This window comes from Oncorhynchus clarkii, chromosome 12, assembly GCF_045791955.1.
Source record: "Oncorhynchus clarkii lewisi isolate Uvic-CL-2024 chromosome 12, UVic_Ocla_1.0, whole genome shotgun sequence".
In the NCBI taxonomy this organism is placed as follows: Eukaryota; Metazoa; Chordata; class Actinopteri; order Salmoniformes; family Salmonidae; genus Oncorhynchus; species Oncorhynchus clarkii.
The window spans coordinates 62,812,516-62,839,787 of record NC_092158.1 but is presented as its reverse complement, the minus strand read 5'-3'; the positions used below and the strand labels follow the sequence as shown (position 1 = coordinate 62,839,787).

General features: G+C 46.7%; 1 protein-coding gene across 1 annotated transcript; it reads right to left on the bottom strand.

The window, feature by feature from the left end:
- Nucleotides 1–1,143: 1,143 nt before the first annotated feature.
- On the bottom strand, nt 1,144–27,272 carry LOC139420975 (double C2-like domains, alpha). Its single transcript, XM_071171420.1, has 10 exons — nt 26,945–27,272; nt 26,283–26,362; nt 25,435–25,509; nt 25,006–25,115; nt 14,667–14,793; nt 14,337–14,396; nt 6,557–6,753; nt 4,634–4,715; nt 2,364–2,460; nt 1,144–2,193 (listed from the first exon to the last, which is right to left on the bottom strand). The coding sequence occupies exons 1-10, from the start codon at nt 27,270–27,272 to the stop codon at nt 2,057–2,059; spliced, it is 1,293 nt and encodes a 430-aa protein (XP_071027521.1). The 3' UTR covers nt 1,144–2,056.

Here is a 27,272-nt window from a genome sequence, read left to right as displayed (position 1 = left end):
TTTGTCACATAAAAAAACAGCAGTGTCTTATTGATTCTTGCTTGATACTTGTTCTGGTAAGTTGAAAAGTTAGTGCTACCCGGGATCCTTGGGACGTCCACAACCCATAACCCTAACTTTAACCCTTAACTAATCGTAACCATTGTAAATTTAAACGTCAATGAGGTAATGTCAGAGTTGGTACATCCCAAGAATGGCGGATAGCAAGGACCGTTTAACATGGTCAGGGCGTCAGCTAAATTACTAACACTTGAAAATGTGTAATGTATTCATTGAACCACCAGGGGGTAAACGTGAGCTATTTTACTGTTCAGTAGCACTGAGTGACTACTGCATTTCCCTCAGGCAAGCCATCTCACAAAATAGAAACCAAGTCAGACTTATACAGTAGTGCATTCCAAATGTATTTTCATATTGTACACAAAACACCTGATATAAATGTAAGAACAACAATTGTTAAAAGCACAACAAGATAATTGTATACAGCCATTGAAACGTCAGTAAAAACCCACATTCACACATTCAGTCGTGCATTAAGAGACAAATATAAGAAACATGACAGAAAACAAAAATAGCAATACAGGGAAATCACCTCAATAATAAATCAAGTAATAATAATAATAATACTTTTTTGATCAAATACTTTTTTGGGGGGCTGGGGATAGTTATATTAGAGAGGGGACAACTTGTTTTTGTCAATACTGTATTGCATCATGCAACAACATGGAAGAACTTCTGTAGTCATAATATTATCAGTGTATGTCATGTTTTGGATGCAAGTGAATGTGTTCGTTCCAAATGGCCCCCTATTCCCTATGTAGTGGACTACTTTTGACCAAGACCCATAGGGTTATGTAGGGAATAGGGCTTCATTTGGGTTAAAATGTCAACAACACAAACAGGATATCTGATGTTAGATATTTGTGTGCCGGTATTTGTGTAGCATAGGCATATTATTACCAACATAGACATCAATTTGTTATTAAAAAATAACCATGAAAGATATGGAAATCACTCAAATCAGCTGAACAAGAAAAGTAAAAGAGCCCGTAGACTAAAACGTGCAGATGAAATCAGATAAAATTGGAGGTATGATGTTGAGTTGTGTATGTCAACATTAGTGACAAGAGGCCGTAAGGCAACCAGAACCGCATTCCCCATCCCACTCTCAAACATCTCCATCTAACCCAGCGTTTCCCAAACTCTGTCCTCTGGACCCCAAGGGGTGCACATTTTGGTTTTTGCCCGAGCACTACTCAGCTGATTCAAATAATCAAAGAAACTCTCATTTAACTTGAAGGGATCATCAACACCACCACTAGTCTATTCCATAGCATGAAGGAGTTGTGCTTAATAACATCCAGGCCTTGTAGTGTAAATGACTTATAGTCAGCATGCATTTTCTCCATGGTGTTATGGTGTGTTGGTTTGAATCACCCTTATAGACATCGAAACATACAGGTAGTGCATTCCATCCTGTGGCAAGTCATCCCCATTTATACCTGGTGCTAACGTGTGTCCTTTGTCCTAATCCTGTCAACATTTGGATTGTGCCCACATTGTTAGACAGGTGTAGACGATTAAAAGACGCATTGCTATCTGATTGTGATCAGATCTTCTAAGTGTAAACAGACAAGATCAGGAAAATATCAGGAAGAGGGACGCATGTTTGAACCAGGTATAAACAGGGCTCTAGAGCCTAGATATGGTTCATGTTCACTGAGTTCCAAATCAACCCATACCCCCTACCACCTAGGCACTACAGTAGATCTGAAAGGTTTAAATTGGATCCAGATCAATACGGTCATGGCTTCCCCCTTGCGTTCTGATAAGCTAGGTGGAATTTCCTCAGTATTTTTGATCTATCCAATCTCTCAGATCTCTAGGAATTCCTAGGTGGTAGGCGGGAAGAGGGATGATTTGATCTGTATCCCGATTCTCCACACCTGCCTTGAGGGAGTTTCCACCGTTGACATATTAAAGACTGGAAGTGTGCAACAAAGGGAGAAGGGTGAAGAATTGTGACTGAGCCTTGTGTCTTAGTAGAGGTGTGGCCTTACTCATGACTTACGGATCTTGGGAGCTCATTGGTCAGTACATGCCAGCGCTCCACCCTCTGACCCTTGTTCTTAAGGCAGTCCATCCAATGACGGAGGGGGTCTCCCTGTGAGTGACAGCTCAGGCACACTCCACCTGTAAACATGATAAACAGTGTCACCATGGGAACCTTTCAGGAGTTCAATGTCCCAATGCCCAATGCTTCTCATAGGGATGTGCCCTCTGGGCATAGGGATGTGTCTCTCTCGCCATCTCTCTCGCTCTGTGTGTTTGCGTGCGTATGTGTGCAAAGTGAAGAGTCTCACCTATGAAGTCATTGGAGCGCCCCAAGTCGTAGTCCCAGACAGTGACCTCCAGAGTCTTATTGGACAGCTCTGACATGGAGATCTCATAAAAGAACTCCTGTAGGGTGCAAGGGAACGACAGGAGAGCCCATTTAGTAGGAGGAGGTTGCTACTGGACACTGATCTATGATCAGCTTTAGTGTTTCCACCTTAATTACTAAAGTTAGGATTTGTGATGGGCAAACGGATCCCAATGCCCACACTAGAATGAGCGGGGGAGAGAGGGAGGAGAGATGAAGGGGGGGAAGACATATAGAGATGAGAGAGCCAAGCAAAGGACATTACTGATATGCTTAGTGTTCAGACGATTGCAAATTATGATCCATTGTTATAATTAGGGATGCACCGATATGACATCCAATATTTCCCTTGTCAAAAAATAAACAGATACCGATAACCGATATTGCATTTTTTTTTGTGGCATTTTAACCATTCTAGAACAGTTAAATAGTTGAAACACACACACTGACAAAGTTATTTTGGTGGCATTTACGTACCATTACCAGCGAAACATAATCAAAACCTATTTCTTTCACTTACTTGCTGTGCTGTTTCATTGTTCATTTGTTTCATTCTCAAACAGGATTTCATCATCCATGTCAAGCAGTGAAGTTTCAGCCCTGTCTGTCCGTGGCCTCTCTTCCTCGGTGGGCACTGTTACTGTGTCCGTTTCCATCTTGTCCAGCTGTGTCTGTAACATTTCACGTAAACCCTGTTTCTTGTCTGCATCGAAGTAGCGGTTCCTTGTACCTCGCATCGAGCATGGTGACGACACAGTGAAGAGTCTTAGAGAGAATGCCACCGAGTCGCTTTGTTCACAGTCTCTAGTAGAGTACTTTTCCAAGTTAACCACACGGTCTGTGTCGGCAGTTTTGTTGAGCAGGCGTTTCAATGCCATGACAGAGGGTATCACGTCTGCTGCAGGCGCAGTTGATGAGCTTATTTCTTGAGTCAGCTGTTGGAATGGCGCTGGGAGTGTGTTCATGTTTCCAAGTTTCAAACATGTTCTCAAATCCCATTGAAGTGGCAGCAGCAGTATGAGAACCAGCACATTCTTGAGGGTGCAATACGGCTTAACTCAATACGAAATCCTCGTCAACCCACTGGGCTGTCAGACCCATCAGCATGCTCATGGGGCTGACATCGCTGGTCCAAATGTCAGTTGTGAGGCTAATAGCAGTGACGCCCATAGCAAGTAGATCATGGATGTGCATTTCAACAATACTTTGTAACTCCAGTAGGGCAACATCTGAAAAATAGCACCTACTTGGTAGTGTGTACCGGGGCTCGAGGTGCTCGACCAGTCGGCGAAAGCCAACATCATCCACGACAGAGAACGGTTGATTGTCAAGGGCAATGAATTCCATTATCATGGCGTTAATGGATTTCGCCTTTGAGTTGTATCGCTGAAATGTTCTTACTCTTTCAAATGACTGCTCGACTTGTTGACTGCTCGATCCACACAGCAGACATTGTGGGCTAGGTTAGGAATGCTGTGTTGCACGTGCAGTATACATTTTTTTGTGGCGTCATTACGTCATCTACCTACGTTATATAGGTATGTACCTCATCTACCTACGTTATATAGGTATGTACCTCATCTACCTACGTTATATAGGTATGTACCTCATCTACCTACGTTATATAGGTATGTACCTCATCTACCTACGTTATATAGGTATGTACCTCATCTACCTACGTTATATAGGTATGTACCTCATCTACCTACGTTATATAGGCATGTACCTCATCTACCTACGTTATATAGGTATGTACCTCATCTACCTACGTTATATAGGTATGTACCTCATCTACCTACGTTATGTAGGTATGTACCTCATCTACCTACGTTATATAGGTATGCACGTCAGCTTTGACATCGGTTTGCACATCAGCGTTAAACTAGACATCGGGCCGATGCCGATGTTGGCATTTTTAGCTAATATCGTCCGATTCCGATATGCTTACCAATATATCGCGCATCCCTAGTTATAATTCAATTCAGAGGAAATGGGATGTAGTGCTGATAGAGAGAGAATGAGGGGGAAGGAGAGTTGTTCCTATGAAAAGGGAGAGGGTAGAAGAGTTGGAATGGACATTGGAATGGACATCTCATTAGCATTGACATTAACATTGACCCCCTCCAGAGAGAGGACTGGTAGAGCACACGCTACAACACACTACATGCCTAGCACATGCCAGTCTCGCCTAGAGACCCAGCAGGGATATACCTCATTGAATTCAGGGTTAAGGGTCTTTTTAATCACAGCCGTTTTGTGTTTGGATTTCTTCTGTGTGTCAGGCTTCAGATATCTGAAAGGGTGAGAGATAGAGGAGGAGGAGAGAGAAGGGTGGGTGAGAGAGGGGAGAGACAGAGGGTTAGGGGAGTGAGAAAGGGGAAATAGAGGGTGTCACAGGGGTGTCATAGATTGACGCACAAACAATCCCTCAAATGCATGCACACAGGTATGTCTCTCAGGCCTTTTGTGGTGACATCCCACTGACTGCTGATAAAATTTTGATACGCTTCCTAAACAGTGGGTAGCACACACACACACACACACACACACACACACACACACACACACACACACACAGACACACACACACACACACACACACACACACACACACACACACACACACACACACACACACAAACACCCGCACGCACGCACACATGTACATGTACACACACACTGTCACATGCACAGTGAGAGACTTAGCTTTGATCTGTGTGAGAGACAGAGAGTGTGGGTGACAATGTGTGTGTGTGTGTGTGTGTGTGTGTGTGTGTGTGTGTGTGTGTGTGTGTGTGTGTGTGTGTGTGTGTGTGTGTGTGTGTGTGTGTGTGTGTGTGCGTGTGCGTGCGTGTGCGCGCGTGTGTGTGCGCGCGTGTGTGTGTGACAGAATCTATGCATGTGTGTGTGACAGAGTGTGTGTGCGGGGGCGGGCGATAGTGAACTGAGCTCTCGTCTGTTCCTGTGCCATTTTGCCTTGGGAGGAATTAAATGCTTTGGAACATTTGACTTAAACAGATGACACATGGAATACAATTAAGAGGAACATGTAGGATGGAAGAAACAGACGTGCTCTATTCCTTTCTCTTTATCACACCCAGACCAATTGAAGTGAGTGATGGTCTTCTTGGGCCCCATTCAATTTCAGTCTCCTGGCTCCCCTGGGGCTTCCAAATTTGATAGAACTGGACAGTGGATTGGTCTAGATTCAAGTAACACAGTGATGCTCCAGCTAGCCTTTCAACAGGACACTGTATTGATTTCCCGACCAACCAATGACAAAAAGGAAGGAGTTAGGAGAAGGTGAAAGGAATCCTAATGGAACTAGGCCCAGGTCGTCTCTCCTACCCATATTCACTCCTCTCTTCACTCTTTAACCTATTCCTTTCATCTGAAAACCCAGTACCCTATCCCCTATCTGTCGCTCTTTCTCTCTCTTTTTAATTTTCAATGCTGCCAGCCAAATGGTTTAAACACTTTACTTCTGTCTGCATTTGGGCTCAATTACGACTGGCTCACCACCCATCTCATCCAATTTTCTTGACACTAAGACTTTGCTGCGTTTGATATATTATACTGTTAACTTGTCATTTATAGCCCTCCTCTCAATCTCCAGCTTCCTTAATTCCTGCTTGGCTTGAATAGGAAAGGCCTAAAGCTTAAGTAAAACTATCCTTCTAGTCAGACATTGTTGAGTGCTTTATGAAGATATTAGGATGGAAAGGAGAACGGATGTTTAAGAATAAAAACATGAAATAAAGTCAAAGTCGGTCGGGGGGGGGTTGTAACATTTTGTGATGAACACGATTGTGATCTCTGTGTCACAGGACTGTCTGAAGGTAACCCAGACAAATGAATGGAAGCAGAGCGATAAGGGGGTTAAAGGCCAAATTCCGTATTTTACATACATTTTTTTGTTGATTTTTGGAGGATACCTGAAGGGGTCCTAAAATCCCAAATCAAATAGCTAAATGATCCAGAGGTTAAGTCGAACAGATATAGCCGTAGCTTTAATGCCTTTAATGCCTGTAATGACTAGACGTGACAACTCATGTCTGATTTGTATAGTTTTTGACATGGACACACACACACACACACACACACACACACACACGCACACACACACACGCTTACGTTTTGACGTAGGGGTCTGAGAAGCCGTTGACGTCCATGGCGGCCAGGTGAGCGCAGCGCTGCACCCCGACACACAATCCCTCTCCTCTCCGCCCCCCTCCTCCTCCATCGCCCTCGTCTAGCGGGGGAAGGAACTGCAGGGAGAGGAGCACCCGCCCCCTCTCCTCCAGACTGTGGAGCTGCTCGTTCTCCCACTGCTTGAAGAGGGAAGAAAAAAGAAGGGGAGGTAAGGGTTGAAAGAGGAAAAGGGCAGAAAGTTTGACTCTTTCCTTCGCCTCCTCTCTTCTTCTCTGAGTAAAGGATTCGTCAGACAAGGTTAGAAGGTGGGTAGGAGGAGGATAAAGGGACACAAGTTTGATATGTGAGCTAGTCCTGGTAGCCTCGTCGCGAACCAGGCTTCAGGAGACGTGACAACGACGTGATTTTAGAGGTATGGCAACGTGAGACTAATGTCCTGGTAATAGCCTATATGAGTACAGTAGGCTGCTTGTTATGAGTAGTGAATACAGGACTTGTATTTAGGAGGATGGTAAAATACTCTCCAGTCTCCACTCTACAGTAATGAGCAACATAGCAGCAGCATAGCACAACTCAACCAGTAGACGAGCACCAAACCCACAGTTACCCCACACGCAGTGTTAATGAATTAACCCTCATCACTATGAAAGGTCAATTACTAGATACATCTGACGTGTCGTGAATGTAGATAGAAAGATCCCCCCCCCCTCCACCCAGACAGACAGAGAGAGGAGACGAGTAGATCAATAGTATAAGCCTGGCTCCCTTCCCTTCGTCTCTCTCTCTCTCTCTCTCTCTCTCTGTCCTCTGAACGAATGCTCGCCCACTCTCACCCACCCACTGTTTGGCTCACACCACTGTCTTTATGTTCCTCACCATCATACTGTCTCACACACACACACACACACACACACGCACACACGCACACACACACACACACACACACACACACACACACACACACACACACACACACACACACACACACACACACACACACACACACACACACACACACACACACACACACACACACACATCCTCATTATGATGGATCCTCCGTTGATAGCAGTCGGAACATTGAATTTCCTCTCCCTCTCTCTCTCTCTCTCTCTCTCTCTCTCTCTCTCTCTCTCTCTCTCTCTCCCCCTCTCTCTCTCTCTCTCTCTCTCTCTCTCTAATTCTCTCAGTATGCAGGCTTGTTCCCTCCTAATCAAATGTTAAAATCAATGCCTTTGCATGTCGAGTTTCTAAAGTAAAACCCCATTCTATTTTCAAAAATCCTTGAAGCCAGCTAGAGCAGTGTTTAGACATTTCCGAGGTAGCCAAAGTTCTATTTCAATGGTAATGAGTTAACAGGGAGTCAGGGACAGGGCGAGTGCACATTCATCCACAGTGCTGTGAAAACCAAGGACCCTTACCTTCTGACTAAGCCAGCAAGTCTAGTGTGTTGATGGTCCTTTGTGGCTCAGTTGCTGAAAGCGTGGCACTAGCATTAAGGTTGTGGGTCCACATCCTGCGGTGATCACATACAACAACTGTATGGACTCACTACTGTCAGTTGCATTGGATAAAGGTGTCTGCTGCTAAGTGGCATATACACTGAGCATACCAAACATTAGAAACAACTTCCTAGTATTGAGTTGCACTGCCCCTTTTGCCCTCAGAAAAACCTACATTTGTCGGGCATGGACTATACAAGGTGTCGAAAGCGTTCCACAGAGATGCTGGCCCATGTTGACTCCAATGCTTCCCACAGTTGTGTCAAGTTGGCTGAATGTCCTTTGGGTGGTGGACCATTCTTACATATACACAGAAATATACACATCCCTGTTAATGAGCATTTCTCAGCATGATCATTATACAGGTCACCTTGTGCTGGGGACATTAAATGGCCACTCTAAAATGTGCAGTTTTGTCACACAACTCAATGCCACATATGTTTCAAGTTTTGGGGGAGCGTGCTGACTGGCATGCTGACTGCAGGAATGTCCGCCAGAGCTGTTGCCAGAGAATTGAATGTTAATTTCCCTACCATAAGCCAACTCCAACGTCATTTTAGAGAATTTAGCAGTACGTCCAACCGGCCTCACAACCGCAGGCCACTTGTAACCACGCCAGCCCAGGACCCCCACATCACGCTTCTTCACCTGCGGAATCGTCTGAGACCAGCCAACTGGACAGCTGATGAAACTATGAAACTATGAAAGTATTTCTGTCTGTAATAAAGCCCTTCAGTGGTGAAAAACGAATTCTGATTGGCTGGGCCTGGCTCTTTATTGAGTGGGCCTGGCACCCAAGTGCCTATGCCTTCCCAGGCCCACCAATGGCTGCAACCGAGCCCAGTCATGTGAAATCCATAGATTAGGGCCTAATTAATTTATTTCAACTGACTGATTTGCTTATATGAACTGTAACTCCGTAAAATCGTTGAAATTGTTCCATGTCGCGTTTATATTTTTGTTCAGTGTAGTTATCAGTTAATCTGACTATTTTCTCATCATTGATTTAATTGACTTATTTCAGTAATTTGAGGGTTTTGTGTATAGTTGTCTAATGTTAGTGGAGCATATCGTTCTGTTTTAATGTTACTCCTGAATAACTCGGATAAATATAATCATTTTTCTTAAATGTATTTTTAACGAAGCTGAGATGTACTTTGACGTCCAAAGTGTAGGTATACAGGTGAAAGCAGTTATTGACAGTAATGTCGCAGCAGAAAGATCGGAATGCCGTGAACCAAGAGGTTGTGAGTTCAAATCCCAGGCAAGAACATGTTGAATAATAATTACTGAATCAATAATCATGCACAATGTAGTCAACGTATGTAAGTTAAAAGCACTGTGTGTGTGTCATAATGACATGTGAAATCATGTGATTTTCTACATGTGAAATTGTGTTTTTTTCCCCTAAGGGTCGAGCCGGGCCCTTCATTTGAACCTCTGCAAATAGATTCAGTGCACTCGGCCCCTGTGACGTTAAGCAAACGTCAATCTAACCCAGACAGGATGCGGAGGCTAGCTGTCAGTTTAACCAGAGATCTCTAGTTAGTTGAAAGGCCCCAGCCATTCTAGAAAACAACTCCAGGAATTCCCTCCCTTCACTGTCACCTGCTCACTTCTGAAGTTCTGAGAACAACACGATTTCTGACTGGGATGTTTCTGTCTTTGCTGCTGTGCAAGCGGTCTTGAGACCGCTCACCTGGAATAGATCAGCTGCTTGCTAGCATTTGCTTGTCAGGATGGGAGTGGACTCTTTGAAAGTGGTTTTGGATTCAAGGTGTTAGCCAGACGGGCGCAGGCTATTTCATTTGAACCAAGAGATTGATTTTGCAAATGTGGGAGCTGGAGATAGTGGTGGCCGACATTTGAAATATTTGTCACGGGATCTGGTTGGTGGTGCTTCGGACCAAGAAGGTTGTGAATTTCAGTAGATGGTGGGCGGACTTTTGAAAGAAATAGTAGATGAAACTCCACATTTAAAAAAAAAATTGATTTTACTGGTGGAAAATTCAGTATACCTCTCCAATGCTCCAGCCCTCTACATTGCTGCTCATCTCCCTTCATCTCCCCCTCTCCCTCTCTCCATCCACCCTTTCCACCCCCCCTCTCGCCCTCTCACTTTCTCCCTTTCGCTCCCTCCCTCCCTCTCTCTCTCCTTCCATCCCTCCAGGCAGTGCCTCTGGTGTTTCTCCTGGTTGGTTGAAGCTCCACTACAGTAATTGTATTGTAACAGAGCGAGCCAGCCCAGTAATGAGCGCACGCTGAGTCAAAAACAACAATCACAAAATGCCAGATCGACCTGAGACAAGACCGAGAGCGAGACAGGGACAGAGAGACACAAGGTCACCATGACTCAACACTGACCATGAAGGCTTAACATGGACAGTAAACGAAATGTAAGCAAGGTACTACAATTTTTTTTTTCTATTGCAAATCCGTTTCTTCACCGTTTCTGTCTTTGTCAGGAGATTGCGCACAATTAGTGGGTAGGCAGCATAGAACTCTATTCAATGCTACCTGATTCGTTTGACATTGGTTCTGCCACAGTATAACGATTCGAACGAAGGTTCACATGCGACATACAATGCCTTCAGAAAGTATTCATACCTCTTGACTTATTCCACATTTGTTTGTGTTACAGTCTGAATTCAAAATGAATTAAATATATTTTATTTCACACACAATACCCATAATGACAAAGTGAAAACATGTTTTTCGAAATTGTAGCAAATCGATTGAAAGTGTTCACACCCCTGAGTCAATACTTAGTAGAAGCACGTTTGACGGCGGTTACAGCTTCGAATCGTTTTGAGTATATCTATATCAGGTTTGCACATCTGGAATTGGGGATTTTCACCCATTTTTCCTTGCAGATTTTCTCAAGCTCTGTTAAGTTGGATGGGGAGTAGCGGTGAACAGCAATTTTCAATTCTTCCACCGATTTTCAATGGGATTCAAGTCTGGGCTTTGGCTGGGCCACTCAAGGACTTTCCCGTTTTTGTTCTGAAGCCATGTCAGCATTGTTTTAACTGTATGCTTGGGCTCATTGTCCTGTTGGAACATAAATCTTTGTCCCAGTCTTAAGGTAGTTTGCAGTCTGAAGCGAGTTCTCAACAAGGTTTTACCTGTATTTTGCTCCATTCATTGTTCCCTCTATCCTCACCAGTCACCCAGTCCCTGCCGCTGAAAAGCATCCTCATAGCATGATGCCGCCACCACCATGCTTCACGGTAGGGGTGGTGTTACAAGGATGAAGAGCTGTGCCTGGTTTTCTCCAGACAGCACTTTGCTTTCAGGCCAAATAGTTACATTTTGGCTCATCAATCTACAGACGTAAACTCCAGGCGTGCTGTCACGTGCCTTTGTCTCAGGCTTCCGTCTGGCCACTCTCCCATAAAGCCCAGATTGGCAAAGTGCTGCAGAGTCTGTTGTCCTTCCTTCTCAGCCAAGGAACTCTGTAGTTCTGTCAGAGTAGTCCTTCTTGCCCGGTTGCTCAGTTTGGTCGGACGGCCAGCTCTCGGCAGTCTGTTTCTAAAAACATGTTTTCAGTTTTTCATTAAGGGGTACTGTGTGTAGATGGGAGAGTATTTTTATTTATTTAATCCATTCTGAATTTAGGCACTGTATGTGTGCTTGGCGTTTGCTGACAGCTAGTTTGGGAGGAGAGGTCTTAGCAACAACACTCAAAACGTCGCCCGGTGTCTGGCATTGTGCATGACTAAAACCTTTCAAACGGGAGAACACACACACTCACACAAGTGCACGCACGCACGCACGCACGCACGCACGCACGCACACACACACACACACACACACACACACACACACACACACACACACACACACACACACACACACACCTCCACTAATAATCAGGTAAACACATAGAGTCATGCAGGTCAGGTGGGCTGGACAGGAATGCAAATGGCTGTCTGTCTGAGGCACTGTGCTAGCTAGCTTGCATATTCAGATGTATCTGATTAAACCACAGATGGCCATCCATCACGACCCTCATGGCCACACACACATACACAAGTGCGCACACACAGCTGTACACACATGCGCAAGTGCACGCACGCAAGAACGCACACAAGAACACACACATGACTGGCCTCCATCCAATCTATGTGAATTAAGAGCTGTCCAAGACAATCAAGCTGTCCAAGACAATCGAGACACAAAACTCCCACTTTCTTTTCAGCCTCTCTCCGTTTCCTTTCTTTTTCTCTCTCTTGCTTTGATCCCTCCTTCCAAAAACCATTGGACTAAGTCTCCAGTCTTAACTCCCCTCGGAGAGTTGTCTGTCTGACACCATCTCTTATTTACCTACTTCATTCACATGCATTTGGACAGCTATTTATTCTATTGCGGACTATATGCTGCAGGTGTACCGCTGACGCAATGTATTGATTTAGGCGTTATTAACTGTGATGCCCTAGCTAGCACATTTGGTTCCTTGGAAGTTGTGGGAACGTATTTTTTTGGTTTCACATTAGTTGTGTGAACGAAACCACACATTTCCTGACTGGTAAGACAATGTTTTTTTAGCCTTCTGAGAACAGAACTGAACATTTTGCCAGTTCTGGGAATGTTTATTTTTAGGTTGCAGGGAAGTTCTGAAAACGTTTTACTCTGATTCCTTGAAAGTTTTCCTGGGAGGTTTTATTAATGCTCTAAGAATGGAAATTACTTGCTATATGGAGGTTTTTTAATAACTTCCTTAAAACTTGCACTAACACTGCTATCTTATTTTGGGTTCTTTTTTTGTTTTACTCCAAGTACACATGGAAATTAATTTCCTTAAGCATGCAAACACATTTCTATTGTGACATGGCATCAGTGAGATTCAAACATATCATTTTATGTTTTCTATCCATAAAATGAGTCCACTGCGCCACCAAGATGGAGTTAGCAAACCATGTATTTTTACTTATACAAACCTGTTCATTTGAGTCTATTCAAACAGAATAGTCTATTTAGTCTATTCAAAGGAAACAAGCACTCATTAGGATCAGGTGTGGCCAAATAGTGTGCATGGCCAACACACTTATAACAAGATAGAGGATAGAAAGAGTTTTGTTGATGCTGAGAACGGAATGTATATGTTTTTTCAAATAACAATCTTAGAACGTTCTCTGAACGTTACTAAAGTTTTGTTGTGGTATTTTACGGAATGTTTTCTTAACGTTCTTGGAACAATTTGAGAACATGACATTAAATAGAACCACGAGGAAACATGTAGGAAACGTTATGCTGAAGCACTGAAATAACTACAGAAGAACTTAGCTTTTTTAATATTCTCTGAACTATTTGAGAACATTCCCAATGTCAAACCAGTTGGAGAACATTCCTAGAACATGACCAAAATGGACATTAAATGTAAATCATGTTTAAACTTTTAGGAAACGTTTTGCTAAAGTAATGAAATACCAAGAAAATATTTTTTTTTTGTCAAGTACCTTAAATGTGCTGAGAATGTTCCAAAGCCAAACAACTATCCTGCACCATTCCCAGAAAGGTGTGGGAAAGTTGTATGCAAAATAACCATAGAACAATAATAACCACGCTTTCACCAACCTCTAAAAAACAGATGGTTCTCAGAACGTTAGGTGCTAGCTGGGGCATATCTGTTTGCCGAAGCTTCAAAATGTGATGCTTATAAACTGATACCAGCCTGAGTTGTTGGCCTTTCCTATGTATCACTGCCTTGTGTTCTGGATACATTTAGCTTTTTTTTTTAACTACCGGAATTGATCATATTCATACTCTGTTCTCCATTATCTCTCCCCTCTCCTCCCATCTTTAAAAGCTGATTTATTTTTCTCCTCTCATATTCCCCACATCTCATTGAAGTATCTAAGTAACTAAGGACGAAAATAAGGTTGATAATGACTTATAATCAGTCTGCACAAAGTGGCTCCTATTGAAATTCTAATTTAGATCATTAGAGAGAAAATTGATAAACAGAAGCCAGTTAGTTTACCGAGGTGCTCAAACCCTCACATCTGATGTGCTCTTTAATTTAGAATGTTAAAGCTTTGCTAATTGGCCCTGGTTAGGGGTGAGAAGGAGGGAGAGAAATGGAGAGAGAGCGTGCGGGAGAGAGAGAGAGAGAGAGAGCGAGAGAGAGAGACAAGGAGAGGGTTGAGAGATATGGAGACAGAAAGAGGGTGGGGGGAAAAGATTGACAGAGAAAGAGAGAGTGGGAGGGAGCGACAAGGAGAGAGAGAGAAGGAGGGAGGAAGGAAAGGGGAAAGCACCTCTCTTAAGTAGCAGGAGATTCCTCGGAGGGCTGTCCCCATGGTGGTTGGAGAGGGGAGCTGGGGAAAGAAGAGGAAGAAATGTAGCTTATTTCTTCTTTGTGCATCTCTGTCCAACGAAGCTATAACTCAGGGGATTGCAGTTGAGAGAAGTGTGTGTGTGTGTGTGTGTGTGTGTGTGTGTGTGTGTGTGTGTGTGTGTGTGTGTGTGTGTGTGTGTGTGTGTGTGTGTGTGTGTGTGTGTGTGTGTGTGTGTGTGTGTGTGTGTGTGAGAGAGAGAGAGGGTGTGCGGGTACGTGTGTGCATGCATGTGTGTGTCGGGTCTCGTACTGGGGGTGGGTGTTCCAGACAGGTGTGGAAGTGTTTGGTCTGGTCTGGCTTGACGCGCTTCAGGGGAACCCGAGACTCCCCGATGAACTCATTATGAGTCAACTTATCCTCATCACACACTGACAACCTGCAACAGGGAGAAAGAAAGCGAGAGAGAGGTTTTTATTTCATCAACACCTTTACTAGCCCAATATTTACATAATTAAAAGCACAAAATGTACTTAATCATAATGGACCTAGATACAGTTGAAGTCTAAAGTTTACATACACCTTAGCCAAAAATATTTAAACTCAGTTTTTCACAATTCCTGACATTTAATCCTAGTAAAAATTCAGTCAGTTAGAAGCACCACTTTATTTTAAGAATGTGAAATGTCAGAATAATAGCAGAGAGAATGATTTATTTCAGCTTTTATTTCTTTCATCACATTCCCAGTGGGTCAGAAGTTTACATACACTCAATTAGTATTTGGTAGCATTGCCTTTAAATTGTTTAACTTGATTCAAACGTTTCGGGAAGCCTTCCACAAGCTTTCCACAATACGTTGGGTGAATTTTGGCCCATTCCTCCTGACAGAGCTGGTGTAACTGAGTCAGGTTTGTAGGCCTCCTTGCTCACACATGCTTTTTCAGTTCTGCCCACAAATGTTCTATAAGATTGAGGTCAGGGCTTTGTGATGGCCACTCCAATACCTTGACTTTTTTGTCCTTAAGCCATTTTGCCACAACTTTGGAAGTATGCTTGAGGTCATTGTTCATTTGGAAGACCCATTTTTGACCAAGCTTTAACTTCCTGACTGATGTCTTGAGATGTTGCTTCAATATATCCACATAATTTTCCTCCCTCATGATGCCATCTATTTTGTGAAGTGCACCAGTCCCTCCTGCAGTAAAGCACCCTCACAACATGATGCTGCCACCCACGTGATGCAAGCCTCACCCTTTTTCCTCCAAACATAACGATGGTCATTATGGCCAAACAGTTCTATTTTTGTTTCATCAGACCAGAGGACATTTCTCCAAAAAGTACGATCTTTGTCCCCATGTGCAGTTGCAAACTGTAGTCTGGCTTTTATGGGTGGTTTTGGAGCAGTAGCTTCTTCTTTGCTGAGCGGCCTTTCAAGTTATGTTGATATAGGACTCATTTTACTGTGGATATAGATACTTTTGTACCTATTTCCTCCAGCATCTTCACAAGGTCCTTTGCTGTTGTTCTGGGATTGATTTTCACCAAAGTACATTCATCTCTTAGAGACAGAACACGTCTCCTTCCTGAGCGCTATGACGGCTGTGTGGTCTCATGGTGTTTATACTTGCATACTATTGTTTGTACAAATGAACATGGTACCTTCAGGTGTTTGGAAATTGCTCCCAAGGATGAACCAATTATTTTTTTGAGGTCTTGGCTGATTTATTTTGATTATCCCATTATGTCAAGCAAAGAGGCCCTGAGTTTGAAGGTAGGCCTTGAAGTACATCCACAGGCAAACTTCCAATTGACTCAAATGATGTCAATTACCCTATCAGAAGCTTCTAAAGCCGTGACATAATTTTCTGGAATTTTCCAAGCTGTTTAAAGGCACAGTCAACTTAGTGTATGTAAACTTCTGACCCACTGGAATTGTGATGCAATGAATTATATGTGAAATAATCTGTCTGTCTGTAAACAATTGTTGGAAAGATTTATTGAATCATGCAGACCCCGACCCCCTGCATCTCATGTGTCCTGGTCTTCCACACTGCCATTTCTGCCTGCCCCAACAGGTAGTTTACTAGGCAGTCCCTTCGCCTGTTGGCTACACTACACCTAGGCCCTCCAACGTATAGGTCCATAGCTAGCCCCAACCCTAGGCCTATACACCACCCACCCAGGACAGAAAACAACCCTAGGCCTGTACACCACCCACCCAGGAGAGAAAACAACCCTAGGCCTATACACCACCCACACAGGAGAGAAAACAACCCTAGGCCTATACACCACCCACCCAGGAGAGAAAACAACCCTAGGCCTGTACAACACCCACCCAGGAGAGAAAACAACCCTAGGCCTGTACACCACCCACCCAGGAGAGAAAACAACCCTAGGCCTGTACACCACCCACCCAGGAGAGAAAACAACCCTAGGCCTGTACACCACCCACCCAGGAGAGAAAACAACCCTAGGCCTTTACACCACCCACCCAGGAGAGAAAACAACCCTAGGCCTGTACACCACCCACCCAGGAGAGAAGACAACCCTAGGCCTGTACACCACCCACCCAGGAGAGAAAACAACCCTAGGCCTGTACACCACCCACCCAGGAGAGAAGACAACCCTAGGCCTGTACACCACCCACCCAGGAGAGAAGACAACCCTAGGCCTTTACACCACCCACCCAGGAGAGAAGACAACCCTAGGCCTGTACACCACCCACCCAGGAGAGAAGACAACCCTAGGCCTGTACACCACCCACCCAGGAGAGAAGACAACCCTAGGCCTGTACACCACCCACCCAGGAGAGAAGACAACCCTAGGCCTGTACACCACCCACCCAGGAGAGAAAACAACCCTAGGCCTGTACACCACCCACCCAGGAGAGAAAACAACCCTAGGCCTGTACACCACCCACCCAGGAGAGAAGACAACCCTAGGCCTGTACAACACCCACCCAGGAGAGAAAACAACCCTAGGCCTGTACACCACCCACCCAGGAGAGAAGACAACCCTAGGCCTGTACAACACCCACCCAGGAGAGAAAACAACCCTAGGCCTGTACACCACCCACCCAGGAGAGAAGACAACCCTAGGCCTGTACACCACCCACCCAGGAGAGAAGACAACCCTAGGCCTGTACACCACCCACCCAGGAGAGAAGACAACCCTAGGCCTGTACACCACCCACCCAGGAGAGAAGACAACCCTAGGCCTGTACAACACCCACCCAGGAGAGAAAACAACCCTAGGCCTGTACACCACCCACCCAGGAGAGAAAACAACCCTAGGCCTGTACACCACCCACCCAGGAGAGAAGACAACCCTAGGCCTGTACAACACCCACCCAGGAGAGAAAACAACCCTAGGCCTGTACACCACCCACCCAGGAGAGAAGACAACCCTAGGCCTGTACACCACCCACCCAGGAGAGAAGACAACCCTAGGCCTGTACACCACCCACCCAGGAGAGAAGACAACCCTAGGCCTGTACACCACCCACCCAGGAGAGAAGACAACCCTAGGCCTGTACACCAACCACCCAGGAGAGAAAACAACCCTAGGCCTGTACAACACCCACCCAGGAGAGAAAACAACCCTAGGCCTGTACACCACCCACCCAGGAGAGAAGACAACCCTAGGCCTGTACACCACCCACCCAGGAGAGAAGACAACCCTAGGCCTGTACACCACCCACCCAGGAGAGAAGACAACCCTAGGCCTGTACACCACCCACCCAGGAGAGAAGACAACCCTAGGTCTTTACACCACCCACCCAGGAGAGAAAACAACCCTAGGCCTGTACACCACCCACCCAGGAGAGAAGACAACCCTAGGCCTGTACACCACCCACCCAGGAGAGAAAACAACCCTAGGCCTTTACACCACCCACCCAGGAGAGAAGACAACCCTAGGCCTTTACACCACCCACCCAGGAGAGAAAACAACCCTAGGCCTGTACACCACCCACCCAGGAGAGAAAACAACCCTAGGCCTGTACACCACCCACCCAGGAGAGAAAACAACCCTAGGCCTTTACACCACCCACCCAGGAGAGAAAACAACCCTAGGCCTGTACACCACCCACCCAGGAGAGAAAACAACCCTAGGCCTGTACACCACCCACCCAGGAGAGAAAACAACCCTAGGCCTGTACACCACCCACCCAGGAGAGAAAACAACCCTAGGCCTGTACACCACCCACCCAGGAGAGAAGACAACCCTAGGCCTGTACACCACCCACCCAGGAGAGAAAACAACCCTAGGCCTGTACACCACCCACCCAGGAGAGAAGACAACCCTAGGCCTGTACACCACCCACCCAGGAGAGAAGACAACCCTAGGCCTGTACACCACCCACCCAGGAGAGAAGACAACCCTAGGCCTGTACACCACCCACCCAGGAGAGAAGACAACCCTAGGCCTGTACACCACCCACCCAGGAGAGAAGACAACCCTAGGCCTGTACACCACCCACCCAGGAGAGAAGACAACCCTAGGCCTGTACACCACCCACCCAGGAGAGAAGACAACCCTAGGCCTGTACACCACCCACCCAGGAGAGAAGACAACCCTAGGCCTGTACACCACCCACCCAGGAGAGAAGACAACCCTAGGCCTGTACACCACCCACCCAGGAGAGAAGACAACCCTAGGCCTGTACACCACCCACCCAGGAGAGAAGACAACCCTAGGCCTGTACACCACCCACACAGGAGAGAAGACAACCCTAGGCCTGTACACCACCCACCCAGGAGAGAAGACAACCCTAGGCCTGTACACCACCCACCCAGGAGAGAAGACAACCCTAGGCCTGTACACCACCCACCCAGGAGAGAAGACAACCCTAGGCCTGTACACCACCCACACAGGAGAGAAGACAACCCTAGGCCTGTACACCACCCACCCAGGAGAGAAGACAACCCTAGGCCTGTACACCACCCACCCAGGAGAGAAGACAACCCTAGGCCTGTACACCACCCACCCAGGAGAGAAGACAACCCTAGGCCTGTACACCACCCACACAGGAGAGAAGACAACCCTAGGCCTGTACACCACCCACCCAGGAGAGAAGACAACCCTAGGCCTGTACACCACCCACCCAGGAGAGAAGACAACCCTAGGCCTGTACACCACCCACCCAGGAGAGAAGACAACCCTAGGCCTGTACACCACCCACCCAGGAGAGAAGACAACCCTAGGCCTGTACAACACCCACCCAGGAGAGAAGACAACCCTAGGCCTGTACACCACCCACCCAGGAGAGAAGACAACCCTAGGCCTGTACACCACCCACCCAGGAGAGAAAACAACCCTAGAACTGTACACCACCCACCCAGGAGAGAAGACAACCCTAGGCCTATACACCACCCACCCAGGAGAGAAGACAACCCTAGGCCTGTACACCACCCACCCAGGAGAGAAGACAACCCTAGGCCTGTACACCACCCACCCAGGAGAGAAGACAACCCTAGGCCTGTACACCACCCACCCAGGAGAGAAGACAACCCTAGGCCTTTACACCACCCACCCAGGAGAGAAAACAACCCTAGGCCTGTACACCACCCACCCAGGAGAGAAGACAACCCTAGGCCTATACACCACCCACCCAGGAGAGAAGACAACCCTAGGCCTGTACACCACCCACCCAGGAGAGAAGACAACCCTAGGCCTGTACACCACCCACCCAGGAGAGAAGACAACCCTAGGCCTGTACACCACCCACCCAGGAGAGAAGACAACCCTAGGCCTGTACACCACCCACCCAGGAGAGAAGACAACCCTAGGCCTGTACACCACCCACACAGGAGAGAAGACAACCCTAGGCCTGTACACCACCCACCCAGGAGAGAAAACAACCCTAGGCCTGTACACCACCCACCCAGGAGAGAAGACAACCCTAGGCCTGTACACCACCCACCCAGGAGAGAAAACAACCCTAGGCCTGTACACCACCCACCCAGGAGAGAAGACAACCCTAGGCCTGTACACCACCCACCCAGGAGAGAAAACAACCCTAGGCCTTTACACCACCCACCCAGGAGAGAAAACAACCCTAGGCCTGTACACCACCCACCCAGGAGAGAAGACAACCCTAGGCCTGTACACCACCCACCCAGGAGAGAAGACAACCCTAGGCCTGTACACCACCCACCCAGGAGAGAAGACAACCCTAGGCCTGTACACCACCCACCCAGGAGGAGAAAACAACCCTAGGCCTGTACACCACCCACCCAGGAGAGAAGACAACCCTAGGCCTGTACACCACCCACCCAGGAGAGAAGACAACCCTAGGCCTGTACACCACCCACCCAGGAGAGAAAACAACCCTAGGCCTGTACACCACCCACCCAGGAGAGAAAACAACCCTAGGCCTGTACACCACCCACCCAGGAGAGAAAACAACCCTAGGCCTGTACACCACCCACCCAGGAGAGAAGACAACCCTAGGCCTGTACACCACCCACCCAGGAGAGAAGACAACCCTAGGCCTACACCACCCACCCAGGAGAGAAGACAACCCTAGGCCTGTACACCACCCACCCAGGAGAGAAAACAACCCTAGGCCTGTACACCACCCACCCAGGAGAGAAAACAACCCTAGGCCTGTACACCACCCACCCAGGAGAGAAGACAACCCTAGGCCTGTACACCACCCACCCAGGAGAGAAGACAACCCTAGGCCTGTACACCACCCACCCAGGAGAGAAGACAACCCTAGGCCTGTACACCACCCACCCAGGAGAGAAGACAACCCTAGGCCTGTACACCACCCACCCAGGAGAGAAAACAACCCTAGGCCTGTACACCACCCACCCAGGAGAGAAAACAACCCTAGGCCTGTACACCACCCACCCAGGAGAGAAGACAACCCTAGGCCTGTACACCACCCACCCAGGAGAGAAGACAACCCTAGGCCTGTACACCACCCACCCAGGAGAGAAGACAACCCTAGGCCTGTACACCACCCACCCAGGAGAGAAGACAACCCTAGGCCTGTACACCACCCACCCAGGAGAGAAGACAACCCTAGGCCTGTACACCACCCATCCAGGAGAGAAGACAACCCTAGGCCTGTACACCACCCACCCAGGAGAGAAGACAACCCTAGGCCTGTACACCACCCACCCAGGAGAGAAGACAACCCTACCGGCCTGGAACAAGAAAATAAATGATGCTGCACTGTATCCTCCCCATAGAACAGATACCCCCTCCCCACTGATGGATCAAGGTGCGACACCTGTCTGTTTGTAGAGAGAGAGAGAGAGAGAGAGAGAGAGAGAGAGAGAGAGAGAGAGAGAGAGAGAGAGAGAGAGAGAGAGAGAGAGAGAGAGAGAGAGAGAGAGAGAGAGAGAGAGAGAGGGTGGGTGGGTGGGTGGGTGGGGGATAATGTTCAGACTGGGATGGACCTCTGTGTGACAGTTTGATGCAGGAGAGGAATCAGCCCAGAATGAAATGCAAATGTATTATTTATTAATGGGATGAGAATGGAATTGGCAACTCTTTGAGGTGGGCCTGTTCAAAGGGCAATGTGTTGCTCAAGTTCAAATCAGCGCTCACTCTCCCAGAACGATACCTGAACATATACACACACACACATACATGTGCACGTACACACAAGCATGCGAACACACACACACACACACACACACACACACACACACACACACACACACACACACACACACACACACACACACACAGAGCTCGAGAGATAAACCACTAAATTACTTTCTCACTCTCGCTTTCATGACAAGAAAATGGCCCAACCCCAGCAAAGTTTTAAAGGTCGGCCGGGAATCAGGTGTTGCCTGGGGATACGGCTAATTTGCAGTGTGTTGTGGGCACACACAGGTAATTTACCGTGGATAATCACGGGATGAACCGGAGTGCAGCAGTGTTCCACTCTTCTCCTCAGGAGAAGCCTCCGAGTGGCTCTGAGAGTGCCATAATGTAATTCAAGAGGATATTACCATGGGCGACAGGCGGAATTATTCTGGCTAAATATACGACACACTGTCTTGCATCCCAAACGGCATCCTACTTCCTTCAGTGCACTACCTTTGACCAGAGCCCTTAGGGCGCTGGCCAAAAGTAGTGTACTATATAGGGAATAGGGTGCCATTTGCCATGCAGCCACTGTCAAAGCTGTTGACAGGAAGAGACGTATTTTCAGAGAAACAACACTTGCTTGCTAGATAAGGCAAGTGCGCGCGCACACACACACACACACACACACACACACACACACACACAGACACACACACACACACACACACACACACACACACACACACACACACACACACACACACACACACACACACACACACACACACACATACACACTGCCTTCACTACCTGAATTTTGATAATTTAAAATTGAAATATGTATGGTCACAGAGCTTAATGTTAATGTGTTTACGTTGTGTTTCTTTGTTGATATATTTGTGTTTTAAACACCCACACTTTCCTATCATTGCCAAAGGTAAATGTCAGTGTGTTCCTCTTGTCCTTATGTAATTGAGCTAGCCTATATATTATGTAGGGTGAATTCGGAACGAGTGGGACATCATATAACCTGGGACAGCTTGATCCTGATGTATTTATTTCTTGGTCTGACAAGAGAAAATCTAAATGATTGTTACTAAGCCCTTGCAGAGAAACCACACAATGAAAATCACATAACTTCATTGGTGTGATGTCACAGACAGGGGGAACAGCAAGCCTCACACAGGAAGCTCACCCTGCGAAGCACACAGTAAGATCAGTGACATCACTTTTTTCTGTTTTAAGGTTATAAAGATGTCATAAAAAATGCACAGTGCCAAACTGTGAACGTGCATACTAGGTACTAGGTACTAGTGCATCAAAATATAGAAAAAAGAAGTTGCCAATATTATGTGTCAATTTAGTAATTCATTCATTTATTTAGTTGTCCCCTTTACCAACTACAGAGCTAAAGTAAGACAGCATGGAGTAGCTAAAGTAGGACAGCATGGAGTAGCTAAAGTAGGACAGCATGGAGTAGCTAAAGTAGGACAGCATGGAGTAGCTAAAGTAGGACAGCATGGAGTAGCTAAAGTAGGACAGCATGGAGTAGCTAAAGTAGGACAGCATGGAGTAGCTAAAGTGGGACAGTCTTATAATCTTTTCCAATGGAGGAAAGAGATCCAGTTTAGGGACCCCCTGTACTTAGGTTGGGCAGGACTGGTTCTTGTAGTACTATGTCCAGAGATATTAGAGAAAGGAGAAGATAGGAATCCCAATGGGCAGTGAATGCGAGAGAGAGAGACTATCAACCCAGCACACTATCAACCAATCGTGTTCACGTTGACATGCTGTGTCTCCCGGGTGCTAATAAGCTAATCGTCATGCAATCCCTTCTCAAAGTCATGAGTATGAGTTGAAAAAAACGCCTATTTTCCTCAAATTCCAAAGCTATACGATACTACAGAGATCAAGGTAATTATCTCACGTCTCGGGAAAGGATTTGTAATGTTGTACTTTTTTGTTCACAAAATTCATGCTAATGCTGGGTTTTGGAGCTAGCGACCCATTGACTCCCATTCACTCCTTGAAGGAGAGGCCGTCCTTGTCTCAGAATAGCCCAGAATGCACTGCACAGCACATTGACCCATTGACGACGCATGGGCAATGTACACAGTGGCCGTTAACACGATTCCCATCGCCTCAAAAGTATCTCTGCTATATCCTGTTCATTTTTTTTATTGTAGTACTGTTATTTGTGTGAATTCTGAAAAAGTGGGCTACTTTCTGCATTCCCAATCACGGCCTTGTGATTGTTAACTTGTTTAAACGTTTTGCTCACATCGGCCACAGAGAGCGAGATCGCACAGACATCTGGAAAAACAGGGACTTTCACGTAAGGCACAGTGTTATATTCCTCGAAGCGAGTGTAACAGTATAGACTTTACGCCCGTCCCCTCGCCCCGACCTGGGCGCGAACCAGGGACGCTCTGCACACGTCAACAGTCACCCTCCGAAGCATCGTTACCCATCGCTCCACAAAAGCCGCGGGCCCTTACAGAGCTAGGGGAACCACTACTTCAAGGTTTCAGAGCAAGTGACGTCACCGATTGAAACGCCACTAGCGCACACCACCGCTAACTAGCTAGCAATTTCACATCGGCTACACGAGCATAAAAGGCATTTTGCTCGTTTGGGAGTTCTCATGGCTGTGTTTCCTTTTGTAATCAGATATCGTCTGCAAGCCCTGCCACATACGACGAGCATCGGCGCCGGTGTAGTAGGATTCCACCTTCCTCCTATATTGTCCTTTTGCCTCTTTGATGTCTCGTCAGAGGTCGTAGCGGGCTTTCTTGTACGCGTCAATGTCCGTATCCCATTCCTTGTAAGTGGTAACTAGACATTGTCTATGCACTTATTGATGAAGCCCTTGACTGTTGTGGTAAACCCCTTAATGCTGTCAAATGAATGCTAGAACATCCCAGTCTGTACATACAACTGAAATGTATGTATGCACACACACACACACGCACACACACACGCACGCACGCACGCACGCACGCACACACACACACACACACACACACACACACACACACACACACACACACACACACACACACACACACACACACACACACACACACACACACACACCTGAGTGTCTTCCTATGCATGTCCTCCTCTGTGATCCCAACATAGGTAAGCATTTCATTCCACACCGGATTCAGAGTATTCCGCACTATCTTTGTCTTCAACTTGTTAGCCTGAAAGAGAGAGACAGTGAATAGAGAGAGGTGCTTCTGCACCTGCATTGCTTGCTGTTTGGGGTTTCAGGCTGGGTTTCTGTACAGCACTTTGAGATATCAGCTGATGTGAGAAGGGCTATATAAATACAGGGAGAGAGAGAAATAAAGGAATGAAGGAAAGATTTTTTTAAAAGAGAGGAAGGGGAAAAGTATTCAGTAGTGTCAACAAAATCAATCAATAGAGTTCAGAGACATTGATTCCATTCTAACACATTCGAGGGGAAGACAACATAGCTGCACATGTATCAGTATCAGATCCCATAATTACATGGCTCACCTTGCAGGCCCCGGGAAGAAGGTGCAGTTTGACATAGGGGTCTGCTAGGCCGTTAAAATCCATAGGCTTCAGACCCTGAAAAGAGGAAAGGCAGACAAGAAAACAGAGAAAGAAAGAAAGAGAAAGAGAGGCTGAACAAAGAAAGAGGGCCAAGAGGTAGGCAAACAAGAAGGCTGCTTCTGAAATGACACCCTATTCCCTATTTGGCGCACTACTTCTGACCAGAGCCCTCTGGGCCCTGGTCAAAAGTAGTGCCCTATATAGTTTCACCCTAGCAGCGCCCCTGTCTTTGTTTTAAACATTCTATATTGCATTATTTATGTTCTGTTCTAAGAGTAGGACCCATCCAGCATAAGTTATTCACTGAAAACTGAAACGCATTCATGTAAATGGGATCATTCAACTCCACATTAAAGTTAGTCAGAATTCAAGCTGAGTCTAATTAGTTCCCTTTCATTTGGGATGTTTGAGGCCTGCATATTTTAGGGTGAACTATCCCTTTAATGCTCCCCTATGACTGCCTTCATTCATTTACTTCACTAGACCCTCTTTTTCTGGAATGGAATGCAGAAATTCTACAAATGTGTGATGGTAGGGTAAGTGACATCCATGGATGCCGGAGTGGTCCAATCCCAAATCGACCCCTAGACCCTGCGCCCTATGCACTTCTGGAGATCTGAGAGGATTTGATTGGTATCAGAGGGCACGATGGAGCTATTAACATATGTCTTGGATCTGTCACATTCTCTCAGATCTCCAAAAGGGCATAGGGCGCAGGGTCTAGGGCTCGATTTGGGATTGGGCCGAAGGGCAGATAGGAAGTGAGTGAACAGTATCTGTGAGGTTACCTTGGCCCTGAGGATAGTGCAGTGTAGCTTACTGGAGGCTCGCTCGTACCGCAGGTCAAACTCCAGTGTTCCCAAAGCAGCTGTATGGGAGACAACCAGTGGAATGGTTAAAAACCAGTAGCATGTGTCAGAAACAAACACCATCACTCCTACGGTACATGTCCTGCAATTGTGAAAACCCCCATATCAATGACCTAGGGTGGGTGAGTCACATAAGTAATACAACTCGGCAGCAAAAGTAGGCAAGGTACCTTTATCAATGAACCAATCAATCAATCAACCAATCAATAGTGTCCAGCCATGTTTGATGTGACAATGACCATAGGAGTTGGCAAGAGAGTACACACTGATCTTGGACCAGGCTATTGCAACATACCTGGAATCACAATGGAAGCCACAGAATGGACTCACAAAAGGCTTTGAAACCAACCAATGACTGTATGAAAAGGACAGCACACTGACTTCCACAATCTGAAAGTACACACATGCTAAAGACATTACATATAGATGTACATCAATGAAACACTATGCATTTATATGGGATGCAAATCACGTTTATGAGTGCACACACACACACACACACACTTATGGGCACACACACACTCCACACCCAACCCCACACACACAAACACACTCAACAACACGCCAAACCCTGGACTCACTGCAGTCGTCACTGTCAGAACTGTTGATCTCCACAGACGTGTCCATGCTGCTCTGTAACGACAAAGACCCGCCCCCTCCCATCGCCCCCGGCAGCAATGGCGTCAAGAGTCCTCCCCTACCGCCACCCCCCATCTCGCTGGCCGCGCCCCCAGGACTGAGGACCCATGGGGAGCCAGTGGGTTTGGGGGAGAGGGGCTCAGAGGTGGGGGACAGGCGGGGGAAGTAGGCGGAGATTGTTCTGATTGGTCGGATGGGGCCTGGGCAGACGTCAATGGCCATGTGTTCCTGGATGGTGATGCTGAGTTTCTTTCCTTTACGCAACGTCAT

Bases quoted from the DNA above. Each gene is read 5' to 3' on its own strand.
- LOC139420975 (XM_071171420.1), bottom strand. From the start codon at position 27,272: ATGACGTTGCGTAAAGGAAAGAAACTCAGCATCACCATCCAGGAACAC. The intron at 26,363-26,944 runs GTGAGTCCAGGG...TCTCCCATACAG, and splicing joins TTCTGACAGTGACGACTGCA to CTGCTTTGGGAACACTGGAG. The intron at 25,116-25,434 runs GTGAGCCATGTA...TCTCTCTTTCAG, and splicing joins TTCTTCCCGGGGCCTGCAAG to GCTAACAAGTTGAAGACAAA.